The 24,100-nt window shown below is 42.1% G+C and overlaps 1 protein-coding gene across 9 annotated transcripts in view; it reads right to left on the bottom strand.

Annotated features, from left to right (window-relative positions):
• The window catches only part of LOC110494076 (calcium-dependent secretion activator 1), a 164,695-nt gene that overhangs the window by 103,419 nt on the left and 37,176 nt on the right, over positions 1 to 24,100 (bottom strand). For all 9 annotated transcript variants that reach the window (XM_036950119.1, XM_036950120.1, XM_021568782.2 and 6 more), the window contains exon 2: positions 3,634 to 3,747. In XM_036950119.1, the coding sequence (XP_036806014.1) occupies positions 3,634 to 3,747 (114 nt within the window). The remainder of the gene's footprint in view (positions 1 to 3,633; positions 3,748 to 24,100) is intronic.

Raw genomic sequence — 24,100 nt, 5'->3', positions numbered from 1 at the left:
GTGCGTGGCGGCAGCAGCCAGGGACGGGACAGACAGTTCTCAGGGTCATCCTCCATCCCCTTAATGACAGAGTGATGGGGAGTGAGCAAGACAAGGCCATTGTCATAGCATCGGACGCACACACACATCAGAGAAACTGTCTATCAGGCCCCTGCATCCATTACACTGTGACAGTTAAATTGTGGCCACATTGTCGGCTGTGATTAAACACTAGTGACACACTACAATAAGAGGACAGTAGTTTTAACCCTGTTATGTTATGTATTTACAGCACTGAATTAAATAATCACGTTGATGTGTGTGGGTAGAGAGAGAGCGAGAGTGGGGGTTGAGAGAGAGACAGAACAAGAGGGAGATACCTTTCTTGCACAAGCCTGTAACAGTAAATCTATTTGTCCTGTTTGACATTGGCGCATTGAGTTATTCTAGGCCCAGGAAACAGATAGACACCTGTATTCGGGCATGTCTCAGTAGAGAGGAAGAGGCAAAGGGAGATGGATGACTCTGTACGTGCGAAAATACAGCGTGAAGCAGACCAAGTGTTTATTTTTTTTGTATGGAGGGGCAATGAGAGCGTGTTGAATTTTGTCAACATAAAATGTAATTGCTCATTTGCTAAGTGAGGCTAAGTTTTATAATGTTTCTGTTGTTACAATTGTATTGATATACGTGGCATCTTATAAAACACAGAACACACTTTTCACTATTTACACAGCTGACCAGGCTCTGTCAGAGCTTTTATTGCCCTGCAGAAAGCATTTGTTGAACTGAAATGGGTACATAATGCAGGTAAAACCTAGTACACTGCCCTCCAGAATTACTGGCATCCTAAGTAAATATGAACAAAAAAGTATGTGAAAAAATGTCCTTGTTGTTTATCAGTTTGATCTTACACTCAAAATATCATATGAATCTAACCTTTAACTGGGTTAAAATTGTTTAAAAAAAATAAAAACAATTGTCATCAATAAATAATTGTTTTATTCAAAAACATACGTCACAATTATTGGCACACCTAGAAATTATTATGAGCAAAATGTAATTGATGTATATTTCGATTAATATTGTACTTTCTAAAGTTCATCTGAGTCTTTGGGAACTCTTAAGTGGTAATCCACAACTTCCTGCTTCACTGGGGTATAAATATGAGGTGACTCACAGACTGAACTCCCTTTGTCATCTATCAACATGGAGTGTTTCTGTATGGAGGAATGGTCTCAAATCTCTTCCTGTGTGTTCTCCCACCCAATGAAACATTATAGGAGGCCACTCAGAGCTGTTATCTTGACAAAGGGAGGGTGCACAAAGTACTAAATATATGGGTGCCAATGATTTCTTGATGACATTTTTTTTTTCTTTTAACAATTTTAACTCAATTAAAGGTTAGATTCATATGATATATCGAGCGTAATATCAAACTGATAAACAACAATGAAATGCTTTTCACAGCCTTTTTTGTTCATATTTACTTAGGGTGACTCTTTTTTTTGTATTTAAATCTCTCTTGCATAAACTTCTGCCATACCTTACCTCATTGTTAACCTTCAGACATATAAGTTACCAGACCCGGACACGTGGATGGCTAACACTGGAGATCCCTTCAATCTTCACCAAGGTACGTAAATCTGCTTATAGTTTTTTGGCGGCTGTCATGTGGAATGATATCCAAAACTGCTTCAAGTTGGTGGAGATGGTGCATCTTGGGCAATTCAGATGGAAGTTAGAGGCCCTTTTTACTGAAGATTGTGTTTCTTTCATATGATTGCTTTTGCTTTTCATGTATAGTATAATTGTTGTTTATTGATGTGTTTATGCTGGGCTCATCTGTGAAAGAGACCGTTGTGTCAGCATGAATCCCTGCTTAAATAAAGTTGAAATCAAATCTTAGAGAAAAACAATGTTACTATCAGATTTGTGCCTGTTGTTCACGTGCGAATCGGCCATCTCAGTGGCTAGAATCTTGTCTTTATTCCCATAGTTACAGTATTGGATCCTGCCTCTTGTCAGTATATACACTGAGTATACAAAACATTTCCATGACATAGACTGACCAGGTAAACCCAGGTGAAAACTATGATCCTATGACCACCTGTTAAATCCACTTCAATCAGTGTAGATGAAGGGGTAGAGACAGGTTAAAGAAAATGTGTGTAAGCCTTGAGACAATCCAGACGTGGATTGTGTATGTGTGCCATTCATAGTGTGAATGGGCAAGAGCAAGACAAAGGATGTAAGTGTCTCTGAACGTGGTATGGTAGTAAGTGCCAGGTGCAACGGTTTGTGTCAAGAACTGCAATGCTGCTGGGGTTTTCACACTCAACAGTTTCCCGTGTGTATCAAGAATGGTCCACCATCCAAAGGACATCCAGCCAACTTGACACTACTGTGCCAAGCATTGGAGTCAACATGCCAAGCATGTCAACATGGGCCAGCTAGCATTATGTGGGTAAACACTACAGTATGTCAATTGAGTCGCCGTTTTGTCTAATTAAATACAATTAACTTGTTTTCAAATGGATTTCTTTGGTTTTGGAGCTCCTTCAAGGCATTGCATGATTTGATTTAATACAACATTATAATATCCATCATGCCCTACATGTACGTACAGTAAAGAAACCCTAGGACAGTATAGTATGGGGACTCTAAGTATTTTTTTTATTTTTTATTTTACCTTTATTTAACCAGGCAAGTCAGTTAAGAACAAATTCTTATTTTCAATGATGGCCTGGGAACAGTGGGTTAACTGCCTGTTCAGGGGCAGAACGACAGATTTGTACCTTGTCAGCTCGGGGGTTTGAACTCACAACCTTCCGGTTACTAGTCCAACGCTCTAACCACTAGGCTACCCTGCCGCCCCAAGTATCCTATGTAGTGGGATAGCGGACAATACCCATATAAGGGTATTTTTATCTGCACAATAATTCTCTATTATTGTTGAACTGGTTGAATTGTGACTGTAATGTAGGTGGGAGTACGATGGCAGCCTCTTTAGCACAAGTGTGTTAGCTAATCCGTATAGTCAGTGAATAGATGTGATGTGCACACGACACGATGCATCATCTCATCCACCATTTTCCCCCCACAGAGCACAGCAGTTCCCTGGAATTCAGGCCAAAGCAACAGAGCGCTGAGAAACTGAGCAGCCGCTTCCATCCCACTACGAGTGATTCCTAGCCCTACAGTTAGAGAGAGAGAAACTAATTCACTGAGCAGCACTGAGGAAGAGGTACAGTATCTCTGCCACTCTGTTTTCAGCAGCACTGACAGACTGTATCTCAACAGCTCGGAATTTGATTTATTAGGAAAAGCTCTGATTTACAGTTCCGGGAGACAGAGGAAGCTGGGGGGTCTTTTTACGACTCTCATGTCTATGCTAATTGAGTTACAGCAGTAAATGGCAGCTAATCAGCCTGGTCTATTACATTGAATGCTAACACTATCTCAGCACCACATCAGTTAGGAAACACAGGGTTAAAACACATGATAGCGGTCTCTGTAAAGAAAGAGAAAAGGATGGTTCATTTAACAAGCGTATTGTAACAGTGGTGTGCTGAGAGACAGTCGGCGGATGAGATGACACATTTGTAGGTTAGAGAGAAAGAGAGAGAGATAAATAAATAAATAAATATGTACCTCATAGTAGCTCTGGACAGCGTTGATGAACGCTTCATCAGCCACTATCTGGGTGTCTCCATTGAGGAAAGCTTTGAAGCGGTCGTTGGTCTGCCGGAGCTGCTGCTCTGTGATCTGGGGAGGCAGAAGGCATACAGAGGATACTTCAATAACACAGCCATATCAAACAGAGGACACCTCAATCAGAGTCATAAAACACAGCCATGGGTAGGGATAAATCAACCTGTTACATATGTATGGGTTATGGCTATGGAAGACAGTTGACGTACGTTCATCAAGATAGTTCAGTGTTTTGAGAAGATACATTTTTGGGTTATTTTGATAGCTCTTGATTTGATTGCTTCTGACGAGGGAGGGTCGCTTGCTTAGCATGAGGAAACAGTATGTGTATAAACTGTACATTTCTAACAATTATATATGAAATACGTTATGTTGCCCCTTCTGTCTTTGCTAGGATTTGTGTAATAATGTCTCTCAATGAAGTACAACCTGTAGTAAACACCACATGCCAGAGAGACAGGCTGTACCAGGAGCACCTCTCATTTAAAGAGCGATTGCCCATAAAAGCAACTAATCCCTTTGAAAACGACCTCTATGGCAACGATATTAGTCAGAAACATGTATTGTCAAAATGTACTACAATGTGTAAATAGGATCATTTGTGTCAAAGTCATTGTAACGCAGACGCTGGGAGTCAGGAAGCAAGTACAGGGGGTGAATTTAATAATACAAAAAACATGGAACAATACAAAACAAGAGCAGCGTCTGGACATGAGAAAGATAACTAATACTGCCTGCGGAAAGAACCAAAGGGAGTGACAGATAATATAGGGGAGGTAAAGGTCATAGAAGTGATGGAGTCCAAGTGTGTCTCATGAGGTGCAGGTGTGCCTAACGATTGTGGCAGGTGTGCGTAATAATAAGTAAACTGATGACAATGAGCACCAGAGAGGGGGAGGGGGAGTAGACGTGACAGCCATGTCTAAAATGGAGTTTGGAACCTCAGTGAGTCACAATGTGAGTACTCAGTGAGTAAATTAAGGTTTGGTTTGGATTACAATTATGTCAAAAAGGTCATGCCACCTTTTATCAAGCTCACGAGCAAATCGCCCCTCCTCCCCCTTCACTTCCCTTCAATGGGTTCCATTGTTTGATTGACCCCAATGCGTTTCAAGAACAGCAGACTGAAAAGCCTTATATGGATTGACAATGCCTCCACAGCTAAAGTTCTATAGTTTGCATGGCCTGCTGAAGGACCCTAGTCTGGGTACCAGTCTTTTTATCTAACATTCCAATCCTTGGCACTCAAGGCCAGTTTCTTTTAGCAAATGACAGGTGTGGCAAGGAGTGGAATGTAGTCGCTGAACAGAGACGCAACCAGGCTAGAAAGACCCTAGCTGGTATGCGGAATAGATGCTTGGAGTTTGTCTTGAATTGAATGGTATCAGTCAAGATGGGGAAGGAGAAACCCTGTGTATTCTGCACCAGGATCAGGGAACTCCTGTTGTATACGGGACAACACACAGGAAGGTATGACCACTCTGACATTTTTTCTAAGGTAGCCCCATTACCACCAGACTTAATGTCAATAGGCACAGCATCTGCATTGCCTGGGAATGACCATGAAAGGTGAAATGTGCACATGGTTATATTAGCAGCTTCTATTATGTAAAGGTAGTGGAGGTTCCTCAGAAGAGGAAGGAGGGGGCATCCTCCTCAGTGAATTTCATAAAAATCTAAAAAGTGAAACATTAACAAAGTTATCATTTTTAGATAAAACTATACAAAATATATTCACATGACCAAATAATTTATTAAAACATACTGTTTTGCAATTAAGGCGTATAGTAGCCTCAGCAACACTCTGTAGGGTAGCACCATGGTGTAGCCAGCCGGAGGACAGCTAGCTTCTGTCCTCCTCTGAGTACATTGATTCAATACAAATCCTAGGGGGCTCATGGTTCTCACCCTTTTCCATACACTTACACAGTAATTACAACTTCTGGAGGACGTTCTCCAACCTATCAGAGCTCTTGCAGCATGAACTGACATGTTGTCCACCCAATGTCCACCCAATGAAAAGATCAGAGGATAAATCTAGTACCGAAAGAATAAACTACAGCTAGCTAGCACTGCAGTGCATAAAATATGGTGAGTACCCAGCTAGTAATGAGGAATCGGCCCAGAAGCGGCCCTCTTCCGGGGGGCCGGAACTGATTGAATTGGCACGGAATCGGGTGTAGGACTGCCCAGAAGCAGCCCAAGTACATCATGCCTTTTCCATCTATCAAAAATTCAGCCGACTTTGCAGTCATCTTACCAGAATCCCCCCAGAAGCAAATGTAAATACATGTACAGTAATTTTAAATATTATTATTATACATTTTATGCATACAAATTACAGTGCCTTGCGAAAGTATTCGGCCCACTTGAACTTTGCGACCTTTTGCCACATTTCAGGCTTCAAACATAAAGATATAAAACTGTATTTTTTTGTGAAGAATCAACAACAAGTGGGACACAATCATGAAGTGGAACGACATTTATTGGATATTTCAAACTTTTTTAACACATCAAAAACTGAAAAATTGGGCGTGCAAAATTATTCAGCCCCTTTACTTTCAGTGCAGCAAACACTCTCCAGAAGTTCAGTGAGGATATCTGAATGATCCAATGTTGACCTAAATGACTAATGATGATAAATACAATCCACCTGTGTGTAATCAAGTCTCCGTATAAATGCACCTGCACTGTGATAGTCTCAGAGGTCCGTTAAAAGCGCAGAGAGCATCATGAAGAACAAGGAAAACACCAGGCAGGTCTGAGATACTGTTGTGAATAAGTTTAAAGCCGGATTTGGATACAAAAAGATTTCCCAAGCTTTAAACATCCCAAGGAGCACTGTGCTAGCGATAATATTGAAATGGAAGGAGTATCAGACCACTGCAAATCTACCAAGACCTGGCCGTCCCTCTAAACTTTCAGCTCATACAAGGAGAAGACTGATCAGAGATGCAGCCAAGAGGCCCATGATCACTCTGGATGAACTGCAGAGATCTACAGCTGAGGTGGGAGACTCTGTCCATAGGACAACAATCAGTCGTATATTGCACAAATCTGGCCTTTATGGAAGAGTGGCAAGAAGAAAGCCATTTCTTAAAGATATCCATAAAAAGTGTTGTTTAAAGTTTGCCACAAGCCACCTGGGAGACACACCAAACATGTGGAAGAAGGTGCTCTGGTCAGATGAAACCAAAATTGAACTTTCTGGCAACAATGCAAAACGTTATGTTTGGCGTAAAAGCAACACAGCTCATCACCCTGAACACACCATCCCCACTGTCAAACATGGTGGTGGAAGGATCATGGTTTGGGCCTGCTTTTCTTCAGCAGGGACAGGGAAGATGGTTAAAATTGATGGGAAGATGGATGGAGCCAAATACAGGACCATTCTGGAAGAAAACCTGATGGAGTCTGCAAAAGACCTGAGACTGGGACGGAGATTTGTCTTCCAACAAGACAATGATCCAAAACATAAAGCAAAATATACAATGGAATGGTTCAAAAATAAACATATCCAGGTGTTAGAATGGCCTAGTCAAAGTCCAGACCTGAATCCAATCGAGAATCTGTGGAAAGAACTGAAAACTGCTGTTCACAAATGCTCTCCATCCAACCTCACTGAGCTCGAGCTGTTTTGCAAGGAGGAATGGGAAAAAATGTCAGTCTCTCGATGTGCAAAACTGATAGAGACATACCCCAAGCGACTTACAGCTGTAATCGCAGCAAAAGGTGGCGCTACAAAGTATTAACTTAAGGGGGCTGAATAATTTTGCACGCCCAATTTTTCAGTTTTTGATTTGTTAAAAAAGTTTGAAATATCCAATAAATGTCGTTCCACTTCATGATTGTGTCCCACTTGTTGTTGATTCTTCACAAAAAAATACAGTTTTATATCTTTATGTTTGAAGCCTGAAATGTGGCAAAAGGTCGCAAAGTTCAAGGGGGCCGAATACTTTCGCAAGGCACTGTATACCAATCCAGCACCATACACCTGGTGACCGTGTCAGCGTGCATGCGCCTGGCCCGCCACAGCACGATGGGACAAGGACAGCCTAACCCTCCCCTATCTCAGACGACGCTGGGACAATTGTGCGTTGGGTCTTCCGGTTATGGCTGGCACAGGTCTCAAACCAGCATCTGTAGCAATGCAGTTTGAACTGCGATGCAGTGTCTTAAACCACTGCGCCACTCGGGAGGCTCCATCCACAAGGTTTTTAATGCTTATCAATTGCCTTACACAAAGTATCAAAATACTAAAATAATACACACATTTTAATTGTATATTTTGATCACAGAAACAATGAGAAAATATGGAAAAATAAATGATGAAATGTTAATTATATAAAGCAGCCTGTGTAATCATCTGCCAGAGAGTAGGCCCAAGCCCCAAGTAATACATCTGGGCCAGATAACTATCACCGGAATAGGCCCGAGCACAATCCCTGCACCCTAGCCATAAGTAATACTGCCCAGGGCGGCCCAGACTCGGGCCAAATGACATCGGCCGAGTCTGACTCTCAGCCGAGTCCCCCGACTCTCAGCCGTTATCGGGCCAGATCCACTGTGCTAGCTGGGTAGCTGACTGAGAGGAAGACAGAGTTAGTTGAACAGTTTGTAACAAATACATTTCTTCCAAAATGAAGGAGAAGCAAGAGAGCGAGCTAGCTATATTTGGTTGCATTGTTTTTTTTTTTTACTTTCACTTTCACTTAGTTAGTGAATCTAGCTAGCTAGTTTAGCCTACTCAAACTCCCGGCTCAAACAAAGAAGGATGACATGTTAGCTATCTTGCTTTGGCTATCCAGCACTGGAACTCTTCCAAGTCAAGGTAAACTTTTGGCTTAACATTATTTATTACCAAAGGGGCTCGCCGGTGTAACTGCTAAACTGCTTTCTGACTGTAAACTGTACTGCACGATTGTAGCGGGTTAACTAATACGTTAGTTTTAGTAATTCTTGACTATGATGTGAGAACTATGTAGACTGTATGTAGCGGTCATGATTTGAAGGTTTGGCTTGGAAAGGTTTTTTCGCCTGTCACAGACAGCTGATGTGTTGTCCACAAGCAAATGGAAAGGTTAGAGGAGGAGAGCAGGTACAGTAGTAGATGGTTGCAAGAAGGAAGTATATATACAACAATCAAAGTGATCATGATGTTTTTATGTGGCTGCTATGAAAGTGAACTGGTTGCGTGTGATCAGGGGAGTGTTCATTCCGCAGATTCTGTTAACTTTTCTTGAACGGAAGCAAACGGAACAAAATGGGGATAAACATACATGAATTTGTCCAATATAAACTCTCATTTGCAACTGTTGGACTAATGATTAGACCCTAGATCAACTAGATGCAGGCAAGAGTGTGCAGGGCAGTATTGAATGTGTCACTGTCTGTCACATTGATTACTCAAAATTCTCTGACCTGTGCACCTACATTGTAAACTTTCATTCATAGGCTAGGTTGTAGCAACCTCATGATGGGTACAAGGAAAATGTCAGTATCATGTAGTAGCGTAAACCTATCGATGTTACATTGAACTGGGTGAATGGAATATGAATGACAGTCATCCAATATGCTGAAATAGAAATAAGGCCATAATTGTATATTTTGATCACAGACTCATAAAATAAATCCTAAATCCATAAGTCTACTTCTTTGGAGCATAGACCTACATAAAATAACTTAACTGGCTGAGGTAGGCTATGAGGCTTAACAGCCTAATAGAAGTAGTTTTTTAATATATTAGGCCTACTTACAATTGCAACTGGTCAAAAATGTAGCATCCTACATAACAATCATTTAAAGAAAAAAAGTCTGCACGTTCAAACTAAAACAATGTAACTAATAATGAAAAGTGCACATTTGTAATTCCCAAACTCTAAAAGTAATTAATTGTGACATTGTGGTTACAATAAAGGATGTAAACAGCTGTGTTTTTATTTACAGTAGTGATGGACAACTGGAGGCATTTTGAAAACAGCTTTTCAAACACACAAACACCATTATTCAAAATGTTCCTATTGGCAGGGCAATAGACTTGTTATAGCCCAGCTGCTGTTGTGAAAATCCCTCAACTTGCAATGTATTCGATACTTTTAAGTTCTCTAAAGTGTTACATTTCTAGCTCAAAACAGCAGTGCAGTATTTCTTCATCAACATCTTTATGCTTTCGTTAATAAAATAACGAGAAAAAAGATATTCAAATGCGGATGTTTTGTTAAACTACATTTTAGTCGCACTTCTACCCAGATCCACGACCACAGGTAAAACCTTGCTGAGATGATCAATGTATTTGTTGTATTGTCAATATCTCCAGCAAAAACATCTCGATGGCCTTGACCAGCTCATCGTTGCTTGTCGGCTTGGCAGAGTTACGGATGAATGTTTTCAGTTGATGCCAAACAAGTTCGATCAGGTTTAAATCAGGAGACCTACATGTAGAGATGACAAAAATAGTTTTAGATATACAGTAGGCCTACCGAAGGTGTTGTAGGTATTTTATTTATTTATTTTACTACATAAAGGTCTTCTTACTCTGCTGGCGTCTTGACCCAGTTTTTGCCCTCATTTGCAATGCAAACCTGGGCGACGGTGGGTTTTGGGTCATTGTCTGCATTTGGAGAAGACAAAAAGACATTTAGCCTAACAGCCAACATTTGGTACAATAATAGAAATATACATGCAAATAGGCCTAAACGTAACAAAATATTACTATAATCCTACCTTAAAAGAAACAATGTGGTCCGGCTTGCTTGACCTTCTTTTTTTTTCTGAAGTAATTTTAAGCAAATTTCCTGTTGATTCGTCTGCGAAGATGGCGTCTGTCACGTTCTGACCTCTATTTCTGTTGTTTTGTATTTATTTAGTATGGTCAGGGCGTGAGTTGGGTGGGCAGTCTATTTTGTTTTTCTATGTTTTGGGGCATTTCTATGTTTTCGGCCTAGTATGGTTCTCAATCAGAGGCAGGTGTCATTAGTTGTCTCTGATTGAGAATCATACTTAGGTAGCCTGGGTTTCACTGTGTGTTTGTGGGTGATTGTTCCTGTCACTGTGTTTGTTGTCACAGGATAGGCTGTATAGGTTTTCACGTTCCGTTTGTTGTTTTGTAGATTTGAGTTATTTCATGTATCGTTCAGTTTTCCATTAAAGAACATGAATAACCACCATGCTGCTTTTTGGTCCGCTTCTCCTCCTACAGACGAACGTCGTTACAGCGTCATTGAATGTCTCGCCAGCTTTTTATCAATGCCAGGACCTGCAGGACGCTAAGTTCTTTGTTTGTCAGACAAATCATTGAGTCAAAACTATATAACAGTACAAAACAAGCGAACACACATGGGTAATGTTTTGAGAATGTTTTATTAATAATATAAATATAAAACATATGAACTCAAAAGAAGAAACGTCCTCTCACTGTCAACTGCGTTTATCTCCAGCAAACTTAACGTGTAAATATTTGTAAAAACATTACAAGATTCAACAACTGAGATATAAACTGAACAAGTTCCACAGAAAAAAATCAAAAGTAACAGTCAGTATCTGGTGTGGCCACCAGCTGCATTAAGTACTACAGTGCATGGACTTAATGCATACTACAGTGCATTAAGTACTACTCCTCATGGACTGCACCAGATTTACCATTTTTTTTGTGAGATGTTACCCCACTCTTCCACCAAAGCACCTGCAAGTTCCCGGACATTTCTGGGGGGGAATGGTCCTAGCCCCAACAGGTCCCAGACGTGCTCAATGGGATTGAGATCCGGGCTCTTCGCTGGCCAAGGCAGAACACTGACATTCCTGTCTTGCAGGAAATCACGCACAGAACGAGCAGTATGGCTGGTGGCATTGTCATGCTGGAGGGTCATGTCAGGATGAGCCTGCAGGAAGGGTACCACATGAGGGAGGAGGATGTCTTTCCTGTAATAAACAGTGTTGAGATTGCCTGCAATGACAACAAGCTTAGTCCGATGAGGCTGTGACACACCGCCCCAGACCATGACGGACCCTCCATGTGCAAATCGACCCCGCTCCAGTACAGGCCTCGTGTAACGCTCATTCTTTCGACAATCTTGATCCAAGATGGCGTAGCAGTGCAGGCGAGTTTTGTTCGTCCTCTCATGTACTTTCGTCTTTTTTAGTCTTTTTTTGTATATATTTACATTTTATTTTCAATCTCTTCTCCATTTTAGTTCAATTATACCTTCCGGTAACCTGCCTCAACCAATGTGGTACGGAACCGCTATTATTGAACATTTTTAAACCTTATAGCAAACCTCCTAGCCATCAGAAGATAACCAGCTAATTAGCTACAAGCTATTTAGCCACTGCTAGTGGCCTTTACCTTCTGCACAGGTACCAGCCCTTTTTTAAATCTTGGATAATACTCGCCAGCCTACCAGTAACGCACTGTCTCTTCACTAAAATGCTGGATTCCTGCTGTAATCCCTGGACCATTCTCCTGATCTTCACAGCTAGCTAGCACCCACGAGTTACCCAGTACCGAAGCTATCCCTGAGGCCCACCTCCTGGCCTACTCAGTTGTTCACCCGGACTCCACCCAAACACGGCTAGAACACACTACTCCACCGGATCCTTGCCGTAAGCTCTGGAACTTGGCACCGGATCACCGGATCACCGCTGCTACTGAGTGGCTATAGTGGCTAACGCCCCAGCCCCGAAGCTAGCACCAGATAGCCGTGAGCCAGACGCATCTCCCGGATAGAAAACTAAATTACTACAGCTACAATACCTATTTCGCCATCTGGCTTGGATCCTTAGTCGACACGGCGCCCCGCCGCACCACCACGACAGGTCATCCGACGAATACTCCATCCGCTGTGCCTTCAACCGGCCTCCGTCGGACGTCGGAGCAGACGCGTCTACTAGCCCCAGGCTACTAACTTTAAATGCCGCGTTGCCCGCGTGATAGCGTGGTAGCGACTACTCCGCGGCTCCCCTGTTCCTTCTATTGCTGCCCCCTGGACCCTATGATCACTTGGCTACATAGCTGATGCCCGCTGGACTCTCTATTAATCACGGTACTCCATTCTGTTTGTTTATTTATTTATTTATATATATATATATATATATATATATATATATATATATATATATATTTTTATCTGTAGGCCCCAGCCACAAACTCAGGCTCTGTGTGTAGTTAACCGACCCTCTCTGCCCAGTCATTGCCATTTTACCTGTTGTTGTTTTAGCGGATTAGCTGTTGTTGTCTCACCCGTTGTTGTCTTAGTTAGCTCTCCAAATCAACACCTGTGATTACTTTATGCCTTGCTGTATGTCTCTCTCATATGTCAATCTGCGGAGCCCCTAGTTCCACTCATTATACCTCTGATACCTCCTGTTGTCTCACCCGTTGTTGTCTCAGTTAGCTCTCCAAATCAACACCTGTGAATATGCCTTGTATACTGTTGTTGAGGTTAGTTATCATTGTTTTAGTTTTCTGCGGACGCCCTAGTTCCACTCATTATACCTCTGATACCTCCTTTGTCCCAACTCCCACACATGCGGTGACCTCACCCATTATAACCAGCTTATCCAGAGATACAACCTCTCTTATCATCACTCAGTGCCTGGGCTTACCTCCGCTGTACCCGCACCCCACCATACACATTATGCCCTGAATCTATTCTACCATGCCTAGAAATCTGCTCCTTTTACTCTTTGTCCACAACGCTCTCGGCGACCAGTTTTTATAGCCTTTAGCCATACCCTCATCCTACTCCTCCTCTAGCTCTCAATCTCACACAAATCATCAAGGAACCCTAAAACACTTCTGCGAGCAGGCCTTTCTAATCGACCTGGCCCGGGTATCCTGGAAGGATATTGACCTCATCCCGTCAGTCGAGGATGCTTGGTCATTATTTAAAAGTAATTTCCTCACCATCTTAGATAAGCATGCCCGGTTAAAAAAATGCAGAACTAAGAACTCTCTTTCATATCATCCGAGATCCCTAAAGATTGGAAAGCTGCCGCGGTCATCCCCCTATTCGAACGGGGTGACTCCCTAGACCCAAACTGTTACAGACCTATATCCATCCTGCCCTGCCTATCTAAAGTCTTCGAAAGCCAAGTTAATAAACAGATCACTGACCATTTAGAATCCCACCGTACCTTCTCCGCTGTGCAATACGGCTTCCGAGCCGTTCACGGGTGCACCTCATCCACGCTCAAGGTATTAAACGATATCATAACCGCCATGGATAAAAGACAGTACTGTGCAGCCGTCTTCATCAACCTGGCTAAGGTTTTCAACTCTGTCAATCACCGTATTCTTATCGGCAGAATCAATAGCCTTGCTTTTTCTAATGACTGCCTCGCCTGGTTCACCAACTACTTTGCAGACTGAGTTCAGTGTGTCATATCGGAGGGCATGTTGTCCGGACCTTTGGCAGTCTCTATGGGGGTAACACAGGGTTCAATTCTCGAGCCGACTCTTTTCTCTGTATATATCAATGATGTCGCTCTTGCTGCGGGCGATTCCCTGATCCACCTCTACGCAGACGACACCATTCTGTATACTTCTGTCCCTTTCTTGGAAACTGTGCTAACTAACCTCCAAAACAAGCTTCAATGCAATACAACACTCTTTCCGTGGCCTCCAACTGCTCTTAAACACTAGTAAAACCAAATGCATGCTTTTCAACCGTTCGCTACCTGCCCGCCCGACTAATATCACCACCCTGGACGGTTCCGACCTAGAATATGTGGACAACTATAAATACCTAGGTGTCTGGCTAGACTGTAAACTCTCCTTCCAGACTCATATTAAACATCTCCAATCAAAAATCAAATCCAGAATTGGCTTCCTATTTCGCAACAAAGCCTCCTTCACTCACGCCGCCAAACTTACCCTCGTAAAACTGACTATCCTACCGATCCTCGACTTCGGCGATGTCATCTACAAAATAGCTTCCAGCACTCTACTCAGCAAATTGGATGCAGTCTATCACAGTGACATCCTTTTTGTTACCAAATCACCTTATACTTTCCACCACTGCGACCTGTATGCTCTAGTCGGCTGGCCCTCGCTACATATTCGGCGCCAGAACCACTGGCTCCAGGTCATCTATAAGTCTATGTTAGGTAAAGCTCCGCCTTATCTCAGTTCACTGGTCACGATAACAACATCCACCCGTAGCACACGTTCCAGCAGGTATATCTCACTGATCATCCCCAAAGCCAACACCTCATTTGGCCGCCTTTCCTTCCAGTTCTCTGCTGCCAGTGACTGGAACGATTGGCAAACATCGCTGAAGTTCGAGACTTTTATTTCCCTCACCAACTTTCAACATCAACTATCTGAGCAGCTAACCGATCGCTGCAGCGGTACATAGTCCATTTTTAAATAGCCCACCCAATCTACCTCATCCCCATACTGTTTTTATTTTATTTACTTTTCTGCTCTTTTGCACACCAGTATCTCTACTTGCACATCTTCATCTGCTCATTTATCACTCCAGTGTTAATCTGCTAAATTGTAACTATTCGCTCCTATGGCCCATTTATTGCCTACCTCCTCATGCCTTTTGCTCACACTCTATATATACTTTATTTTTTCTACTGTGTCATTGATTTGTTCATTGTATTATTGGCTTGTTTATTGTTTATTGTTTACTCCATGTGTAACTCTGTGTTGTTGTCTGGGTCACACTGCTTTTCTTTGTCTTGGCCAGGTTGCAGTTGCAAATGAGATCTTGTTCTCAAGTAGCCTACCTGGTTAAATAAAGGTGACATAAAAAATAAAATAAACGCAAGTCCGACCATCACCCCTGGTGAAACAAAACCATGACTCGTCAGTGAAGACCACTTTTTGCCAGTCCTGTCTGGTCCAGCGACTGTGGGTTTGTGCCCATAGGCGATATTGTTGCCGGTGATGTCTGGTGAGGACCTGCCTAACAACAGGCCTACAAGCCCTCAGTCGACAGTCTGAGCACTGATGGAGGGATTGTGCGTTCCTGGTGTAACTCGGGCAGTTGTTGTTGCCATCCTGTACCTGTCCTGCAGGTGTGATGTTCAGATGTACCGATCCTGTGCAGGTGTTGTTACACATGGTCTGCCACTGAAAGGATGATCAGCTGTCCATCCTGTCCGTGCTGTCTTAGGCGTCTCACAGTACGGACATTGCAATTTATTGCCCTGGCCACAGTCCTCATGCCTCCTTGCCTAAGGCACGTTCACGCTGATGAGCAGGGACCCTGGGCATCTTTCGTTTGGTGTATTTCAGAGTCAGTAGAAAGGCCTCTTTAGTGTCCCAAGTTTTCATAACTGTGACCTTAATTGCCTACCATCTGTAAGCTGTTAGTGTCTTAACGACGTGCCGTGATGCCAGCAGATTACAGATTACCTTTGCCGATTGCTCATCATCTTCATTCCTCGATGGCCCAAAACCCTTAACACAGTTACCATAAAAAAACATGGACTACTTACTACATTTGAAATGTTACCAAAACACTTAGTTTAGGGAGGGAACGTTATTTATAATAAAGGATACATGGAGAAATTTGTACCCCTCTGAAATGAAAATGGACGGCCCTCCCTTCAGCAAAATATATTTGACCTAAACACTCCCTGAATACTTGGAGAAAAAAAAATTGAGTGACCCTCCCCTATACCCAATATATTAATTAAAACAAAGTGGATAGCAGAGAACATACCTACCATTAAACTTCACTTCTTGTACAGACCAGAGCCTTAAATATGCCGTTTTAGAAATGGTTATTCATTCCGTAAGCATTGCATGGCAAAGCAGGAATTGTGATAGAGCACAGGGCTGCGGGCCAGCAAACCACAGTTGACAAAAGTAGGGGTGCAAATATCACCTTTATAGTAAAATATTTGCATGAATCAATCATCGTGCTTTGCAGGTCCATGAAAAAATTGCCTTTTATAAAATGTCATGCAATTCTACGTAATTTTACATATTACCTGAATATTTTTTCATACTTCACCATTTACTGAAATAACAGGCTAAGAATGGACAAAGAGATAGGCCATTGTGTTCATTTTAAAACATTTCTCTAATGCCAAATCAGTGTGTCTTGTTTGCAACGAAACGATCCCTGTTCGCAAATAATTAAATCTGAGACTTTATTAGGAATCTAAGCATGGTACATTCAAAAGTTAGGCCTTCCTTTCCACCCCAGACAGAGTAGTCTTACCGACGCAGAAAAATGTTAACTTGAACTGCTGCCTACTCTTCTGCCATTACTCAGCCCAACGAGAAATGTTTTCCTAAAAGCTGTCTGGGTTTAAACATCTTCTATTCTACAGAAAGTGAATAGCTTAATCAATTGATAGTGACAGAATTAGATTACTTCCCAAAGAAAGTACATTTTTTGTCTGCTCTAGAGCTTGTTTCTAGCTTAAAGCATCGCGGAACAAAGCACAATTACAGGCCTAGATGACTTTATATAATCGGATCTGTTGAATTTTCCTCAAAATCTTAAGATAACAATGGGTAGACCTGTGCTTTTTGACATGTTATTTAATAGAAAGTAGGCCTATGGCATACCCTCTCAATTCATGTCTTAATTTTAACTTGCCAGCTCTTTTATTTATTTTAACTAAGTCAGCAACAAACAAATTCTTATTTTCAATGACAGTGGGTTAACTGCCTTGTTCAGGGGTACAACAACAGATTTTTACCTCACCAGCTTTGGGATTTGAACTTGCAACCTTTCAGTTACTAGTCCAACGCTCTAACCACTAGGCTACCGGATGTAGGCTATTTAAATAGTGCATCGTGGGTGGAGAAATTGACTGACAAATCTATGGATATAGCAGCCTATAGCCTAATTTCACATGTTAAACAGGTAGGCCTACCTCTTATTTCTTAAATAGGAAGAAATAGGCTACAATTCAAAGCCCTCTTATTGTTAGTAAAGTCTAATTAAAATGGATACTCCAATATGCCTGCTTTCAGCACCATAAGCTGTTCATTTCTGATTGATTGCTGATTGGCTGCTGCTTCAAGTTTAAGCACCACAATGTAAGTTACTCAAATCTGGCTTATTGTGAGGTCAATAACTCTGACAAATACATCTTCGTCAAGAAACCTACTGTATTTAATCAAATCAATTATAGTAGTAGCAAGCTGTCAACGTTTACCTCCGGTCTTCCTTCCCAAACTGAACAGAACACAGGGTAATAGACTAGGCCTAATCCAAAATTTATTTTAGGAAGAAACACAGCACAGCCATTGGTTATGTATCACACAAAAAAAGGTTTTGATCGGCAAGAGCAGAGCAGGCCGGGGCTCAGGTTGGAATATCCATTGCAGTGTGTAATGCAGCCTAGTTTTATTTACACCATCCCAGCAGCTTAGAAATATAACTTTACTTTGAGCTTCTCCGAGCATGCACTTCGTAGCCTATAGTCTATGGTGCATTTGATTGAGACCATACTAAATAGCCTTTAGGCGCACTTGATATTGCGTGCCCAGCTTAGAATCAGAGATGAGGGGCGGTATCGGGCACACATCAATATATAGCCTAATAAGCAACTAATTCTAAAACACTGAGAAATATAGAAATGTAATCAATTACAAATGACATGACCCTCCCCTGGAAGTGATTCATAAAAATACTAAACCCTCCCCTTGACTGAAATTGAAAAAGCATGACCCTCTCCCATTTTCCTCCAGGCAACCGTTGTGTAAATTTCATTCCATTCCTCAGAATAACTACTGCACATGAATTCAGAAATTGCATTCTTCTTATGTTACTCTGTAAACGACTGACCTATTCAAAGCTTCCTCTGGCATCTCACCATACATCTGCCTGTAGTTATTGACCTCAACCTGCAGGAGGTTTGTGTGTTGTGATCGAGTGAGGGGAAACAGCTGCGGGCAAGGTTCTGGCAGATGGGTGTGTCTTGGTGGTGGCAAGGACACACCCAAAAAACACCCACTTCAAATCACACCCCCAAGCCAACTCACATTTGGCTTCTATCATGGCTACCAGCATGTCTTGAGGAGCAAGCCAAATAATGAAGCCAGATCAGCGTGTGCAGTTCCCCTTTAAGATATAACTGTACTAGACAACCCTGTCATGTTCTGTTAAACCTAATTCCTACATAGACTGACTGGTCCACACTGTAATAATAATTACAACATCTTTCTTTTTCCTTTTTCATTTCCTGTCGATGACAAGAAGGTATTTGAATAGGTATTTTCTCTCAATACTTTATGAGCCCCTCAACACATGTAGCTATGTTTTATTAAAACATTAAATCAAAGTCGGTGCACTTTAAATTTGTAATATGTGCTCGACTTTGGAGTAAAACTTTAATTCAAAACCCACCTAAGTGTCAGTGTGTGTAATAGTATTTCATGTTCTCTCTGAGTTTATGTCTGTATGCACACTGGTCCAGACGGAAGAACTGACTAACTCCGATTGATATTCATTAGCGGTACAGTAGAATAGCAGCTCCAGTGGCGTATACAGTACCAGTCAAAAGTTTGGACCCACCTACTGATTCAAGTTTTTTTTTGTATTTGCACTATTTTCTATATTGTATAAAAAAAAATCATACAGCACTCTAGGTGTGATTGCTAGGTGTGTTAACAAAATACAAGACAAGCACTGCATCTGAAATGGCATCCTATTGTGTATATATTGCACTTATTTTGACTGGAGTATGTGGTCAAAGGAAGGTCACTATTTAGGGAATAGGGTGCCATTCCATACAGACACAAGAGGCAACTGCAGGTTAGGCCCCCTTTTTGTTGTTCAGATTTGGGTTTGAAGTGCCAGACTGCGGTGGTGAACTGTAGGAAGAGATGGAAAAGTACGACATCGTAGCGTTGTGCCTCGGCACCATCTGTGTCCAAATCACCATTACCCCCACCTCTCTCCACTCACCTGCATGAACAACCCCCCTGTGTCCTCTTTTACACCCCGGTCCCATCTCACTCCCACTTCCAAAAACAAACAGGAGAGCGAAAGTATCTGGCTCTGTAGAGAACCTCTGTCTTTGGATGACATTCTGTCTAATGTTCAAACCAAAAAACTATCCTCTGACAAAACCACCTTGAGAGAGAGAGAGAGAGAGAGAGAGAGAGAGAGAGAGAGAGAGAGAGAGAGAGAGAGAGAGAGAGAGAGAGAGAGAGAGAGAGAGAGAGAGAGAGAGAGAGAGAGAGAGAGAGAGAGAGAGAGAGAGAGAGAGAGAGAGAGAGAGAGAGAGAGAGAGAGAGAGAGAGAGAGAGAGAGAGAGAGAGAGAGAGAGAGAGAGAGAGAGAGAGAGAGAGAGAGAGAGAGAGAGAGAGAGAGAGAGAGAGAGAGAGAGAGAGAGAGAGAGAGAGAGAGAGAGAGAGAGAGAGAGAGAGAGAGAGAGAGAGAGAGACCAGAGGATGAAAAACATCAGTGAGATCAATACTTGAGATTCAGCCTCTGTGGTTTAATCTCTCTTCCCCAACAGCTGCTAGAACAGAGGCGAGTAGAAATGCTCTGACTCGTCCTTGCTGTGTCCTAATACATATACGCACACACACACCCCCACCCCCACGCCCTTGGCTGTCCTCTCTGGGAAAGAGGGGGTGTGTCTTCACTTCACAGACTGAGACAGGGAACACAGGACACACTCCTTCTTGACAGCTGGGCTCGGCTCTCTGTTTTCATTGGCTCTTACATGATGAACTTCATTGTCCAATGGTTACATAATGTAATCAGTGTACCAACAACAACTAATTAGAATGTCTACAGCTAGGCTACTCCTGTGGCAAGCTGGCTGCCTATCACATGTAGTTGCTCAAGGGGCAGACAATCTGGGAGCAAAGGAGACAGCAAACTTAGCATTCAGAATGTCCTATGTTTTGTGTGATACAAACCAAGATTCACCACAGAGGTCACATGTCTCATAAAGGTCTCATGTGTAGCGTACAGTTGTAACGATGGTTCCATTGAAACATGCCTTGCTTTACTGCAGGTTATACAGTGCACCACTGAGACCTAGCCGAACTACAGATAAAGAAGGAAGATCAAAGACGGAAAAATGTATCCTTGTGAATTCTCCAAAGCTGGATCTTGCAACTGCGGGGCATCTTGCAAATACTCCAACTGTGCATGCACCAGTTGTCCATCCAAAATGAACATTTTAACGGTTTAGATGAAAATAATACATTGAGACATTTTATCAGGTAACAGGTAAATGCCAGCGCCAAAGCCTACAACCTTATCCTCCAACGAAGATATTTATTTATAAGTGCCTAATTGTCCTTTCATCTGCTGTACATTGTTTTTTGTTTATGCGTACATGTGTATAGATGATGTAATGTGTTGACAGATGACGCCTGTACCGTGTTTTACTATGATGGTTTTTAGTGTCAGTCCTCTGTGCTTCCACGTAGGGAAGAGCGAGAGTGTAAAAGACTCGAGGAAGCTAACGGAATGCTCCAGAGGTAATGCTGGCAAAGCTCCCACTAGTCCAGCTGAGCTAAGGTCCCGCACATCCCTTTGAATACAGATACACACAGTCAGATTCATTATAGCCATTATAGGTATACGAGGTGTGTGTGTGTGTGTGTGTGTGTGTGTGTGTGTGTGTGTGTGTGTGTGTGTGTGTGTGTGTGTACAGTGGAGTGTACTGGAGGAAGAGATGGAGAGAATACAGACATAATCCAATTGAATGTATCTAAGATTAAGGTGGGGAGTCCAAGTGGTACTTTACTCAACAGGGAGTGAAGGGAGCTACAAAATAAAAATGAGTTAGAGGAGACTTGAAGTGGGTAAATGTGTTTTGTTTCACAAAAATCAATACAGCTGTCAGATGTTCACCCATTGTTGTTGTTGCTCAGCAAACGACCAGCTTTACTTCCTCTGACTCTTCCCACCTCTGCGTGCACACACACACACACAGACACACACACAGACACACACATACACCTAGGCTCTGCCCTCACTAGATATTGGTCTTGGTATGGTATTAGTCTCCCCCAGCTAGGCTTGGACGGTATACCGTGTATACCGTATACCGGGGTATTTGGAAATAGCCACGGGAAGGTTTTTCAAACCATCAATACCGTTGAAACTATTTCTTTGATGGTTGTTTTTACATTTTTTTATAAATGTGAATATTTGTAGCTACTATTTAAGTAAATACTTGTAGTCTGCTTGTGCATTATGTTAGGAGAGAAAGAAGATGTGCGTTCTTCATTTCACCCGTCACATCATTTTTCATGATGAAGCTTACCAGTAGTACCCAGTCTCGTGGTGTTTGTTAACAAGCACACAATGACGAGAGACAGGGGCCTTGTGAGTCTGTTCAGTGCCGTTGATTCCAAATATCCCGGTATGACACAAAGTCAGTATGAAGGTATGACAATATGCATACCGCCCAAGCCTAGCCACAGCTCCCCTGACACTCCATAATGTTGACCGAAGAGAATTGTTCCCCCTTGTCCTAATATTAGGCAATTCACTGGTAGACTACAACTGTATTTGAGTTTTTTAACAAATGCCTCAATTCTACTTGAAGGGTCACATGAAAATATTAAAATGTGTAAAAGATGAGGTAGTGGCATCCATTCATCCAGACACCTTGTTGTTGTTTTTACCAGGACTTGACTCTGAAAGGTCAATGCTAATAATGCTTTCTGCTTAGGCAGTCAGTTCTGTGTTGTGCTGTGCTGTTGTAGGACTTTAAGTGACACTGCTGCAAACTGTGTGCGTGCGTGCGTGCGTGCTGGATGATACTAGTGACACAGACACAGATTGAATGCAGCATGACACCAGACCCATGCAGTGACCTAAACCATGCAGAACTGAAACACGTAGATGCATACAATACAGTTAAATTGCAGTCAGTCATTGGGTATGCTTAATAGGTGTTTAACATACTGCAAGAGCATGGTGTGTTTGTTAGAATAGCAGAACATTTTAATTACCATACCACCAATTATCCTCTTTTCCCCCCTCGTGGTCAGATTATGTCAATACTGGGTCATTTACATTCTATGAAAATACAAAGGAGCATATCTATTTCTGCTGAGAGGGTGAGACACAAGAGGATGAGAGACAGACACAAGAGGATGAGAGACAGACACAAGAGGATGAGAGACAGACACAAGAGGGTGAGAGACAGACACAAGAGAGTGAGAGACAGACACAAGAGGGTGAGAGACAGACACAAGAGGGTGAGAGACAGACACAAGAGGGTGAGAGACAGACACAAGAGGGTGAGAGACAGACACAAGAGGGTGAGAGACAGACACAAGAGGGTGAGAGACAGACACAAGAGACAGTGCGCATTATTATTTGATGTGTGAATGTCTGTATAATGCTTGCAGTTAGGTGTTAACAGCATAGCCAAAATCAACATTTACACAACTCAGAAGGCAAATTCTCATGCACTGTGCTTATTTTAACTCTAAACACCTCTGAAAAGAAAACCATTTCACACCATTTTCCAGTGACATTTCTACTGATCCTGTCCAATACAGTAGTCCAAATGTATTTATATGGCTCTTTTAGCAGTGAGTGTTTTGCTAATTTAGGCATCACAGAGAGCTCTAGTCCCAAGCAGTAAACTTTTCACCAGACTCACACTCACTCAAGCGTCTTCCAGTCGTTACATAATTCCAGAGAGGGAGGGAAGCAAAATGGACGTGTATTCCAAAATTAGACCCAGCTATGCTATAGTACAAAGGCTGAGTGGCTTTATAAAGCTTTAACTACCCAGCAGTAGGCATTAGGGATATGCATAATATAGACAGACCTAAGTTATGTACCAAATGGCACCCTAGTCAAAAGTAGTGCACTAAATATTGAAAAGGGCCAAAATGGCTCTAGTCAAAGGTAGGGCACTATATAGTGAATAGGGTGCTATTTGGGATATATACCTAAAGGCAGTAACACACCCACACCTTCAAAGACTTACTGCATGGTGCAGAAAATGTCTATTCAATTGCACCATATGGGGAAATAGGTGGGCGTAATTCTGTGCTGGTAAAAAAATAATTACATTCTCTCTGCTAAACGCCATAGCGTTTTTGAAGGCTGATTGCATTATCTTAAAAGGTTTTCTACACGGAGTTCAAACTCTGTCACATGCACCGAATACAACAGGTGTAGACCTTGAAATGCTTACTTACAAGCCCTTAACCAACAGTGCAGTTCAAGAAAGAGTTAAGAAAATATTTACAAAAAAAAATAAAGTAACACAATAAAATGACAAAAACGAGGCTATATATAAAGGTACCGGTACCAAGTCATTTTGCGGGGGTACAGGTTAGTCGAGATAATTTGTACATGTAGGTAAGGGTGAAGTGCCTATGCGAAGATAATGAACAGCGAGTAGCAGCAGTGTAAAAAACAAATGGAGGGGGAGGGTGTCAATTTAAATAGTCCGGGTGGCCATTTGATTAATTGTTCAGCAGTCTTACGGCTTTGGG

The sequence above is a fragment of the Oncorhynchus mykiss genome, chromosome 17 (genome assembly GCF_013265735.2).
Source record: "Oncorhynchus mykiss isolate Arlee chromosome 17, USDA_OmykA_1.1, whole genome shotgun sequence".
Taxonomy (NCBI): Eukaryota; Metazoa; Chordata; class Actinopteri; order Salmoniformes; family Salmonidae; genus Oncorhynchus; species Oncorhynchus mykiss.
This window is presented reverse-complemented; position numbering and strand designations above follow the sequence as displayed.